The sequence below is a fragment of the Vigna radiata genome, chromosome 7 (assembly GCF_000741045.1).
Source record: "Vigna radiata var. radiata cultivar VC1973A chromosome 7, Vradiata_ver6, whole genome shotgun sequence".
Classification (NCBI taxonomy): Eukaryota; Viridiplantae; Streptophyta; class Magnoliopsida; order Fabales; family Fabaceae; genus Vigna; species Vigna radiata.
This window is the reverse complement of record NC_028357.1, coordinates 55,133,464-55,146,629: the sequence shown is the minus strand read 5'-3', so window position 1 is coordinate 55,146,629 and position 13,166 is coordinate 55,133,464. Positions and strand designations below refer to the sequence as shown.

The window sequence follows — 13,166 nt, the reverse complement described above, 5'->3', positions numbered from 1 at the left end:
CAATTGGTGTCTGATGGAGACAAAAGTACTAAGATTTACTATGTTTCTTCTCTTCCTAGTCATAGCCGCTGGTAAGATATATATGTCTATTAATGTATGTTTTTGTCTCTGAATGATGTGAAATTGACAAATGGAATGATTAAATAGATGTGGCGGTGAAGAGAACAGAGGCGAACGTATGTTGGTCACCAAGCAGCACTTTCAAGGGTCCATGTATCAACAACAACGACTGTGCAATCGTATGTCGTACTGAAGGTGCCACAGGTGGAAAATGTAAAGGTTTCCTCCTCCACTGCCATTGCAGCAGACCTTGTTGAAATTAATTCACTCATTCGTCCTTTTCCATTAGTAGAAAACTCATATGTAGTCATTTTCGGCTGGGGTAATAAAAATTATTAATTAATGAGAATTTCTCTCCAGTCATAGTTTTTTCTTTTATTCAGACTTTGCTTAATTTTCATGTTTATCCTTACTCCATCGCTTCTTTTTAAGACCATATACGTTACTAAAGTAAAAGTTAATGAAATCACAAACAAATCTGAATTCCTTAAACGTGTATGATCATTGTTTTTAAGAATTTTTCTATATATGTTGTATAAATTTTCAAAATACAACAGGAATTTATTAATTTTCAAGATTTTTCTAAGATTAGAACAAGTAACTTCAAAAAGAATTAAATATTAACACAAGATAATAAAATAAAGAAAAGAGAATAAGAGAATGAGAGAGAAGAGAAGAAATGTGAGTTGTGTTTTTGGAGAGGCAAAAGGCATCTATTTACAGAGGGAGGAGGTTGAGATTGGCCAAAATTCCATTACTTGTGAAAGATCCCTCAATTTGTAGAGGAGGAAATCAACAACGTGGCTCACTAATGATATAGAGACGAAAGGAGTAGCAGATGAACTTGTATATGTAGTTGTTGTCACTGAAAAGGGAAGAAGATCTCATGAAGATATCTCAGTCACATTGTGCTCTTTATCTTCCTTTGGAAGATTTAAATAACTTTTTTGTCTTCATTATATTATTATGTTCAATTACACCATGTTTAAGAAAAAGAAATCTATAAGCAATTATGTTTAACATAACCTAAGAATATATTATAAAAGATTTTAGAGTCTATTTTTTTTGTTGGGATAAGTAACATTATTTAGACACTCTCACACTCTTAAATATTTAAGATTAGGTTGATAATCTCTTCATAACTCATAGAAAATTTTACCAATTTGTTTGAGGTATCCTATTTATTAAAAACATATAATAAGAAAGGTTTCTTCTCAAAGATTATCAATTGCACTAAAACTAATAATAAACATAATATTTATCATTTTCTTAGGAGTTTTATTATTTCTCTTAGCTAATTCATTAGACTTAGGTGAATATAATTGGGTTAATTCCTGGATAATAAATTTTCTAACACAATATTCATTAAGCAATACATATATGCACCACCTCTATATGATCTAATCATCTCAATTTTCTTATTTAATTAATTTTCTATTTGCTTTATAATTTAAAAACACATCAAAGGCTTCATCTTATGTTTGATTTAAATAACACTTGAACCCCAACTTTTCCCAACAAGGCTATCGATATTAGATTAACTCTGATTGATGGCACATGTAACACATTACTTAGGCCAGAGTCTTTCAAGATATGAGTTTTAGAAGAATTTTCTCTTTTTCTAGAGCAAAAGTTGTCCTAAAATTATCGAGATACATATGTTCTTCTCCATCCCCACACTAGTGTAAGAGGTAAAAGTACTTTTGTTTACACAAATGTGTTTGGTAATACCAGAGTCTACCACTCATTTACTCCATTTGCTCATATTGGTCCCAAGATTTATTTTGGAAATGACCATAATAATTATATCTTCTTTTCTTACTGTATTTGTCTTAAAAGGATTGTCTTTTCTAATAGTATTATCTTTAAAAATGAGGTTAGAAGCATTCGGACAAAAAATTTTAAGAATAACTTTATTCTTGAGATCAAGATTTTTCTCATATCTTTTTTGGAGCTTTAGTAGATAATATCTTATCCCTTGTAACAACACATTATTTACTAATATCTTCGAATCTCAAAATATCCATAAATAATTTCGCAAAGATTATATATATTTCGGAAACACGGTTTGACACCTCCGATGTAAAGTTAGGGTTGATATTCATACCGACAATCCTAATTTTTGAGACATGTATGATTACTGTCTTTAAAACTTATTTATATATTACATATATCTCTTAAAATATAATAAGAACATTATGAATATTTTGATAATTTATAGAATTACCAACAAAACTCAAAAAAGAATAAAATACTAAACCTAGGATAATAAAAAAAACAATCGAGAGGACAAGTGAGTTGTGTTTTTAGAAGAGACAAAAGGTATCTATTTAAAATGGAGGAAGTTGCTCATTTTTCCTCTCTGTCCGTGAGTAAAGTGTTTATATATCTCCCTTTCTCTCATTTCTTCCTCATTTGCGCGAGGAAGTTGCTTTTTTTTTTCTTATTTCTTCATCTTTTTTTTCTCTTCCACTCCATTACAACTACAAATCAAGACTGCCTTCATCTCCGTTCAACAAGGTCGTCACTCTGTTCAGTCAGACCGCCTTCATCCTTCTTCTCTGCAACCACTATTAGCACCATCTAATGTCTCTTTTCTTCCACTTTCACATTTCAGCTACTACACCACTATGCAAGCCTATTTTGTTCTTCCGTTTCATGTTCAAGCACCTCTACCACTATGTAACAACAATTTTTTCCACTGTAACGTTTCTGAAGAACGATTGGTAAAAATGTTTTTGTCCACTATAATTATCAAAGCCAACGTTTTAATTCACCATGTAAAGATTCTGGATCGGTAAAAATGAAATAAAAAAATACAGGGAGAGGGAGAACAGGGAAGAAGATGATCCAGATCGGTATTTTTACCGACAAATCTTTTCTTCAGTAATTACCGATAGATTTTTCTCTTTCAGTAATTATTGACGGTTTTTTTTTTCTTTCCATAATTACAGATGGATTTATCCTTCGATAAGTATCAAAAGAAAAAAAACCCATCGATAAAATTTATCAACAACACTTTTATCAACAAATATTTAACTGTCAATAATTTAATTTATCAATAGATTTTATACATTACCGACGGATATTTACCGTCAGTAATGTCAATGTTTATTGCTGCGGACTAGTAAGATGCGCGCTTTTGATCCCACCTACTAATATGCATGTCACAAACATCGTTGTGAAACTCGTTCACGATGAATTGCATATCCTTGGGTTATGCAATTGAGGAGGGGCGTGGAAAATTCCCTTTTATAGAGGTCGTCATCGATCCTTACAAATTATGCTATCCGTTTTGAATATTTTGGTTTGATCGACAAACCTTTTTTTTTTTTGCTTCGTCAATGCTCAGATTTCTGGCTCCAACTCCCGCGGTAGGTTGTAGATATGCTAATACATTCTCCGATTGATAGTTTGATGAACACTTTTCCTATGAGTGATTAGCGATTTTCTAATAGTAAACTAATCATAAAAAAATAGTACATATTTTGTAGTTGTATATAATAAAATTTCAAAAAGTTAAGAAGGGTTATCTTAAATTTTAACTTCCAGTTTTTTAAATATCCTGTTGAAAAACTTCACTTCATACTGATTGATTTTAAACTGAAATCAAAGCTGAGATCATACTGGTAAAACTCTGATCCACAAAAGCATTTTTGAGAAATTGGAAAGTCTCATGTCAAAAGGTTAGTGATCTTATGCAACAACTAATTTTATTTAAAGCACTGTAATAACAAAGTGTAGTATAGGCGTATGAAAAGTATGTATATTTAACAGCAATACAACTGAAATAATGAAGCACTAATAGAATAGTGTAAAATATGGTGTGAGTGATGCCCGAGCTGGAATGTTATAAGATTCCACCTGACAGAGAGGAATTCCAGGATTAATAGCAGAACAGATAAGAAACACCGATAGTGAGAAGATTTAGGGAGAAAATTCATTAAACATGCCTGCCCTCTCTGGCTCACACGTAATCCTTCAAATAGGTGCTTCTCTTGGCTGGACGCGTGCTCTTTCTAACAACTTCTCTCATACCAGAATTCTCTATCAATTTACCCATTTCTTCCTTACTCATTTCAGGTGTGAATTCCCTTATTTGCCCTTTCTCTTTTATACATGTTACATCTTATAATACATTTATATTTTTTCTGTGAAGATTCTAGAAGCAGCAAAAACTTAGGAGGGTGAGGCTTCCCAACAAAGTTCGTAAAAATTCACATGGTGGTCTCAAAATGACATGACCTTGTTGGATGCCATAGGATGGTGGTCGGTTGAGGTTTCAAAATGACATTTTTTGTAAAGATACTCATCAGTGGCAATATTATGTAATAAACATGATAATTGGATCATGTGACGTGTTCTTGCATGAACTCACTCCATTGTTGTCATGTCCCATATGCAGTGTTGTTTTCAAGAGACATCAACACAAGAAAAAAAAAAAAGAAGACACACGTTGCATGAATGAAGTTGGTAACAGGACCACCCAAAAGGCAAACGTTTTTCTTTTTCTGTTGATTTTCTTCTGCTATCTTATTTGTACTATTTACTTCACTTTATTTTCTATTAACCTACTCTTTAGCCTCGGAAGATATTTGGTGACTAACGTTTGTGCTGTGTGTTTGTATTTTATATTTATCTGTAATGGATCCATGAAAAGGGATGAGACTGTCGTGGAGTAAGTGAAAAGTTCAATAATGTTTTCTAGATTTCTTTTTTATGCTGCACGATTTATATATAAATAAATAAAAACTTGTTATAAATGTAAGAGAGGTGTTCATTTAAAAAAATAAAATAAGTTTTATTAATTCTTTATTTTATAATAAAAATCGAGTTCAAAATGTGAATTGTTATCTATAATTATAATAATTTTGTGTTTCTTAATTTTATTTAATTATAAGACTAAGATGTTATTATATATTCAGAAAAAAAAATTGCTAGCGAGACTTTGCATATATCTTAAGCAAGTTTCTTTTTGTAATAAAAAATGTAACTATAATATAATTCTTTCAGGATATTTATTTATTATTTGTCAACATTATTAAGAAATTGTTAATAATATATATACCTTTAATGGTAGGAATACAATGGTAGAATATAATAAAATATTTTGTGTGGAATATATTTTAGTCAAATTAATACTTTGTTATGAGAAATAAAGACCTTTTTTGCGTTTGACAAATTAAATAATTAAAAACAATTGACTATATTGGATTAATATGAAGAGAAATTTATCTTCTTTAATATTTATTATTTATTAAAAAACATTAAATTTTATAAAATTATATAATTGTGTTGGTATGCGAACGCTTCAAAATTAAAACGGTTTATGCTTGTGTAAAAAGTGATCGAATTAAGGCTTTAATACTTTTTTTGTAAAATATTAATTTAATGATCTAACCACAATTGTATATACTTATTAATTAGATTAGTTAGGCATGCACAAATTTCGCATAACTTTAAAGTTATTTATAAGTTTATCACGCCACTTAATAAATTTGAGTGTATAAGATACTTAATAATAATTAGACACTCATAGCAGGTATAAAAATTTAAACAACGAAAAAAATTATATTTGAGTGTATTTTATCTTAAATTATTAATAAGAGTTAAATTTGGTTTTAATTTAGAGATGGATAAAATTGCTTCCATTTTAAAAAAAATAAATAAGATTGAATTGATATAAAATATAAATTAAACGATTAAATTGAGATTTTTCACATAATACTTTTTCTAGTGACACGTGACACTATCAATATCGTGTCACATTATTTATGCCATTTGGTAGGATTCTTATTTCACAAGTGCCAAAGTTTTTTTTTTTTTTGAAAAAATAATAATTTTTTTTTAATAAAACACAAACCGACATGTGATACTGAGGTAACGTCGTACTAACGAAAAGACTAAATTGTATAACATTTTTAAAAATGAGAATCCAATTGAGACTACTTAAATTGAAAGACCAAATTGAGATTACAATACAAATATGAGGACCATTGAGAGTTTTAACCTTAGAAAATATAATACTTGCATTGAATGACAACATCTCATTTTCATTTTAATATAATACTACTTCTAAAATAAAACATCACATAATTAATATTCAAAAGTAGATAATCCATAACTAGAGGGGTTACTACAATTATATACAACATAAGTATAATGACAAGACAAGTATATAAATATACATAATTCAAGAATACCAAAAATCTAGGCAAAGAAAACATTTAGTTTTTCAAAAGATCCTTTATAATAAGAACTATTATCCTAGGACTACACAATTATGTCGTCATCTCCCTCCAAAAGTAGCTCAACTCCTGCTACCTCATCTACTTACACCAATAAAGGTGATCATTGCAAAAAAAAAAAACACAACATAACAAAAGTAAAAGGTAAGCTGATATGCAAAAGATTTATTGTAATTTATTTTCTTAATAAGTAATATGGACAAACTAGCAATTCAAACATATTAATATTCAAGCAACCTTAACAATGACTCTTCTAGACTCAATCATCCAAATAAAATACATTGAAGTCAAACTACTTGGAAGTTTTAACACTTGTGATAGATAGCATTCCCCCACAAAGCTTAATCTTTTACATGACCCTAGAACTACAAGTGTTCTATTATACCAAGACCTCTTGCTACTTAACTCCTAATCAATATTATTTTACATGAGTTTGAATGATTAATAGGTGTCATGATAACTTCCATTTATGAATCCTACTTCAATGCACACTTAAAGAAACACTTAATTCATAAGGATATTTCCCTCATGGAAATCCATTCATCCGCTTAATACATAACTTGACAGACCTCATACATTCATATCATCGACATACATTCATTTATATACATATACATCGATCATTCCATTCATTTATTCAATTAAAAGTGCATGATAAAAGTAGTCCAACTACCACCTAACGCAACTCAACCATAAGAGCCCCTATAAGAATGGCAATCAGCACTAGCTAAATGGCAACCAATGCAACTCAAACAGAGAAGCCTCTTGAAGAGTGACTCTCAACACATCTCAAACAAAGAAGCAATTGGTAGAATGGTGCCCAACACCAGCTAACACCTAATGCAGCTCAAACAAAGGAGCCACTGTAAGAGTGGCGCTCAACACAACTTATAGCATAGGAACCACTACAAAAGTGGTGCTTAATTCCATCTAAGTAGTGTCCAACGTAACTTAGAAGGGTACCTATTAAAAGAGTGAAACCCAACGCCATCTCAGTTCATAGAAAACCCCCATTTGGGTTTGATTTGTGTAATTTGACATTCCTTGAACCAATCCACAATATCAAACACTTCAAGGTTCCTAAAATTTTGTAATTCTTATCTCAACCAACATTAGATTGCTCAGGTCAAATCTCAGAGAGGAAATTTTCAAAGGATCAATTCATAGCTTTCACTAATATCAAAATTCAATGCATAAACCCAAATTTCACAATTGAACCATGTTATGGATTGATAAGTGTACCAAATCAAACAAGTAATAAAGTGGACAAGTCTAGATATCATTTTCCATAGAGACTGACATTGTTTAGAAAAACTATGATTATGTTACTAATTTAGGCAAAAAAACTTTGAATGATGAAAAAAAAATTATGATAATTCTAATATCTAAAATGAAGTTAAGTTGATGAAAGTACGTACTTATGTAGTAAAAACTTCATTAGGGTTAGATTTTATGCACCATAAGAGTGTATATTATCATAATTCTGGATTATCGTAAAGAGTTAGTTACGTCCAATCAAGTATATATTATCATAATTCTGAATTTGTCCACCTTTACGAGTACATCCTTGTTATCTTGACATCAAGTCCACCAATCCTCTTTGGTTCAAAAAGTGGCATCAAATTAATACTCGCTCCCAAAGTCCATATAGTGTTTCCCACATAGATTTGTGTTGTTTAGAAAAACTATAATTATTTACTAATTTAGGCAAAAAATTTTGAATAATGAAAAATAATAATTTTTATGAGAATAATTCTAAGATCTAGAATTCAATTAAGTTGATAAAAGTATCTGTGTAGTAAAAACTTCACAATGTTAGATTTCCTACACGAAATCAATATGAAAACTTTAAACAATATATCTGTATAATTCCTACTCTAGTATTCATACTACTATTTAACTAGTCCTAATGTCTTAGAGACAAGTCTAAACTTATTAATAAAAGCCCTAATGTCTTAGATTTTTTATTAAAAGTATGCATTAGGCATTAAGCTCAAATGTTTTGAATGACCAATTGATGAACTATATGTTTAGATGTACAATCAATTAGTTATTATATCCTAATCTAAGTTCCAACATCAGGAAATGAATAATGACGAATGCCTTCACTCTCCAGAATGAGTCTTCACCTTAAAAGAATTGAATTTTAACTATGTAAAGCCTTATATTTATAAATTTTCCATAATGCATAGTTAGTTGGACTAGGCCTCAAATTTATGCTTCATTTTATACTTGAAGTAACCAACTCTAGATAATTGATAAGTGACTTTGTTAATATATTCATCACTTTTCAGTAATTTCTACTTATATGCAAAATTATGAAACACATACTCATCTTTTCCAAATTATTAAATAAAGCATTAATTATCGAATAAAAGATAAAACACTTATCTTTTCTAAATTATCTAATAAAAGATTAATTATCTATTAAAAAGATAAAATTCTTATCTTTTCTAAAATTATTTAATAAACTCTTAATTATTTAAAAATAGATAATAAAAAAATATCAACAAAAGATAAAAATAACAAATAAAAAATATAATAATTGCCGATTATTGAACCACAGTACAGCAAAATACCACCCACAAGTTATACAATCCAATTTACCAATTCACAATTCAACTGCACAAATTATGATTTCTTACAGTTTTATCATATCACAGGTGTGTTATGTCACAGTTTCAAACATCAATATCAATCATCCACATTCTATCAATCACATCAACTAATTCACAATTACAAAATCAGTTTCAAACAATTAATCAAGAACAAAAAATTAGCTTCCTTCATCATTGTTCAAAATGCTCTGAGACAACTCAACACCCCAATATCACAAGATGTTATATTTATGCATAAAAACATCATGAACATTATAAAATCATACCATTATCATCATTTATCAATAGATATTCATAAAAAAGACAAAAACCTCACATGCAACCAAAATAAGGTCATGTGCGAACAAATTTTAGAAAAAAAAGGAAAATATAAAATAACAACTTACTCAAATTGAGATATTGATGGATTGAATTTTACAAGTTTATCATAAGGAACAATTCTATAATTTTCGATCTTCGAACAGATAAATAAGGAGTAAAATATTTTAGAGAAAATTTAAAAAATTCAAAAAATAATGTTTCTAGATAAATAAAATATTTTAAAATAATAAAATTCATTTGTAAAAGTTATATTTATACTTAAAAATTTTAATGTTAAAATAATCAATCTTGTTATTTTAAATATATTATCAATTTTAAAATATTATTTTTTTAAATCCTTAAAATTATCATATTATATGAAAATGTTTATTGAAAAATTTTGCATGACAAAATAGATATTTAAGGAAAATGATCAGTCCAGATTCTTTTTATTTTTTTTATTTTTACTTTATTGTGTCTTTAAAATACATTTATTTTGATATGTTAAAAAATATCTAATATATTTTAAAATGTCAGAATAAATATGCATGGTATATTTTAAAGTTGGATAGTAAATGCATAATAAAGATATAACATAAATAATACTAAAAGTTACAGTGAAAAGCTTAAATTTTTTTCCTTAATACTTAAAAAAGTTTATATATGAAAAATAATAACTATTAAAGAATAATGTAAACTATCAAAGTATTTCATATTTTTTATGAAAAAATTATAATGTTAATAATTAATTTAGCTTTCATTTAATAAAGAATAATATAAGTGATTTAATATTTTAATTTTATATTGTTTAGATTTTTTTCATAATATATATATATATATATATAAATTTTTATATTTTATAAGGTGTAATTTTTATTTTTAATTTAGTATGATTCTCTCGTATTGTGTATTATTTTTATTTTATTATTTTTTAATAAATTTTTATACGATGTTAAATAATCGATAAACATTGAAGTTCCAATTGATATATCAAAATTTATAACGATACATATCATAATTTTTGAAAAAAAAAAATACTGAAGTAATATTTCAAATCAACATTCTTATTTTGATATCCCGTAAATTTTTACATCCACTTTATATTTATTATTTTACCTTTTAATTTTTTCTATACAAACAAATATAAAAGTTCATTTTTAATGACTAAATTATTTCTAAAATCGAATTGCAAAGTGACGTATTTAGCGTAAAAAAACATTTTGTTCAGTGTTTTCTTGTTTACTACGTATGTCTTCAACCTACATCTGTTTTGATATATTAAAAGAAAAGTTTAATGTATTTTAAAACATTAATTAATATATATTTTTATTTAAAAGTAATAATACTATGACACATTTTTATATTAATTTGACATAAAATATAACAATAAAATGGTCATTAAAAATATAAACTTTTATACTTTTTAAGAAGAAATAGAATAAAAAATAAACAAAAATAATATAAAATAAATATAAAAAATTTAAGTGTGTTAAAAAAAATAAGTTTTCTTATTTTAAAATACAAACGTGACAAACACTCCAAATTTTTGTCCATGCGTATTTATTAGAAAATGATGAAAAAGAATTAATAATTGCATAATAATGGTTTCATAAAAGAAGCTTTAGCATGAGTGGAAAGTGTAAATAAAAGACGAGGTAGGAATGGAAATAAAAATAAATGTGGGGAGTGAAGAAAAAAATGGAAAGAAGTTGAGAGAGAGAAAAAGTGATGCTACCTACCCAGTTGAGCACAAACTTAATTGTAACTGCTCCTCCTTTCTCACCAACTCATCAATGTCTTCTTTCTGAGAAAATGAAGATCCCCAACTGAGTCACTCAATTGCACCTCTTCTTCTATTTTCTCTCTTTCTCTCTTCAAATCTCAAACATCAAATGGGTAGAACACCCTGCAAAGAAAAACAGCACCTTTTAAAAGGAGCATGGTCTAAGGAGGAAGATCAAATCCTCATTAATTATGTCAACCGTCATGGAGAAGGCAACTGGAGTTCTCTTCCTAAGGCAGCAGGTATTTCTTACAACAATTCAAGATATAGATTTTTTTGTTGTTTTTGTTGTTTGATCAGAATTTGAAGTGAAAGCTAACACATATCAGTTTGTATATCATTGAAATGAAACTGTAACAAAAGAAAATTGCAAGAAACAGTAAAGAAAACGTATACAGAATTTGATATAGATCGAATGTGTATTCTACAATAGAATTTCAAAAATATTTCATGTCTGAAAATCTGTGTTTTGTCTTGAATTCTCATTCTGAAAAACTCACTCAGAAGTTTCAGTGTTCCTCTTTATGCAGAAATGTATGTATGTGGAATTCTAATTAATGGATTGATTATTTGCACAGGCTTGCTTCGGTGTGGTAAAAGTTGCAGACTCAGATGGATGAATTACCTGAGACCCGACCTCAAGAAGGGGAACTTCACTCAAGAAGAGACTAATCTCATCATTCACCAGCATAGCTTACTAGGAAACAAGTATGAACACAAACCACGTAATTGTATATATGCATATTCATTGAAGTATCTCATTCACGTCATATAACTGAATGTCCACTGAATAATTGTTTAATTTTAGCAGTTCTACGAGTTATTGCCAAAAATAATTGTTTAAATAATTGCCAAAGCTTTTGGTGTGTGTATGAATTGTGTTCATTACTCTCTAATTTTAATTGAAGAAACAGTGTCAACCAAACAATGAACCATGCGTAGGGTTCTTCTGCTTTAAGTTTTGTGATGATGAGATAGATTTGAGATGGGTTGATGATGTTTTTTCGCATTTTATTATGGTTTCTCAGATGGGCACAGATAGCAGCATGTTTACCTGGAAGAACAGATAACGAGATAAAAAACTACTGGAACACCAAAATCAAGCGTAAGTTCTATGCCAATGGAATCGACCCTGTGACCCATAAACCACTCAACAAGGAAACCACTGACACAACAGACCTACCTGCTAATTCTCAAGTGTCTGAGGTTGCCACCACAAGTGAGATTAACAACAACAACAACAGCAGTTCCAGCTTCATTGGCAGCAACCAAATCCGCTATTTCAATGTTTTTCTCAATTCAAAGATGCAGATCAGAAGTGATGGTTACTCAACAGGTGATAAAGGTGAATGCTCTAACAACAGTAGTGGTGTTACCATAGAGGAAGCTCATCCTCAAATCAACTTGAACCTTTCCTTATCTCCACCACCAAAGCCCCAAGATTTTTGCGTGAACCCTGAAGGGCTGCAACCACAAGGGCAACAAGAAGAGCCAGCTTTGTCTGCAAGGAATGTTGATGGTGGTAAACGAGGTTTGTGTCTGTGGTGCAGTCTAGGGTTGCAAAGTAACCATGCTTGTGGCAGCAAAGATAAGGGTAACAATGATGATTGCTGAGGATCATCTCATGGGACAAAAACATGAACGTCTGAGGTTTACAACTGAAGGCCTTTACCTGTAGAATTCCAGAAACTTTAGAAATTTTCAGATGATTTATGTTTCATTGAATCAACTTGAAAATCTTCATTTTACATGTCGACTGAGAATGTCAACGTGACATACCAACCAACATGAACAGTAGGATCTTGGTGTAAAATTTTGGATTTGGTACTGTTTTATGAATTTTAATTATGAACAAGGTTTTCTGCTTTTCCTGAGATATTGATTTATGGTGAAGATAGAAAACCATCGTCGTTTTTATGTTTTAATCAACTCTAATGTTTTTAAATGGTACATTTTTAAGCATGTTATTTTTATTTGACATATGTTCAATTATGAAAGTGTTGCTAGCAAAGATCTACAATAAATTTCTCGTAGATTTTTTTTTTTTTTTGAGTTCTTGATTTATTTGTTCTTCTTCTGCACGAGTTCCTTATGAAAGAAAAGAAATTATATAAAAGGGAACAATTATGTTGTCCAACATATATACAAATTTTGTAT

The 13,166-nt window shown here is 29.0% G+C and overlaps 1 protein-coding gene across 1 annotated transcript; it reads left to right on the top strand.

Annotated features, from left to right (window-relative positions):
- The first annotated feature begins 10,670 nt into the window (after positions 1–10,670).
- On the top strand, positions 10,671–12,856 carry LOC106766674 (myb-related protein 308). Its single transcript, XM_022783065.1, has 3 exons — positions 10,671–11,251; positions 11,588–11,717; positions 12,038–12,856. The coding sequence occupies exons 1-3, from the start codon at positions 11,119–11,121 to the stop codon at positions 12,621–12,623; spliced, it is 849 nt and encodes a 282-aa protein (XP_022638786.1). The 5' UTR covers positions 10,671–11,118; the 3' UTR covers positions 12,624–12,856.
- The last annotated feature ends 310 nt before the right edge of the window (positions 12,857–13,166 follow it).

Excerpts from the sequence above, each read along its gene's own strand:
- LOC106766674 (XM_022783065.1), top strand. The coding sequence starts at position 11,119 with ATGGGTAGAACACCCTGCAAAGAAAAACAGCACCTTTTAAAAGGAGCA. Across the intron at positions 11,252-11,587 it reads TTCTCTTCCTAAGGCAGCAG|GCTTGCTTCGGTGTGGTAAA; the intron begins GTATTTCTTACA and ends TTATTTGCACAG. Across the intron at positions 11,718-12,037 it reads CATAGCTTACTAGGAAACAA|ATGGGCACAGATAGCAGCAT; the intron begins GTATGAACACAA and ends ATGGTTTCTCAG.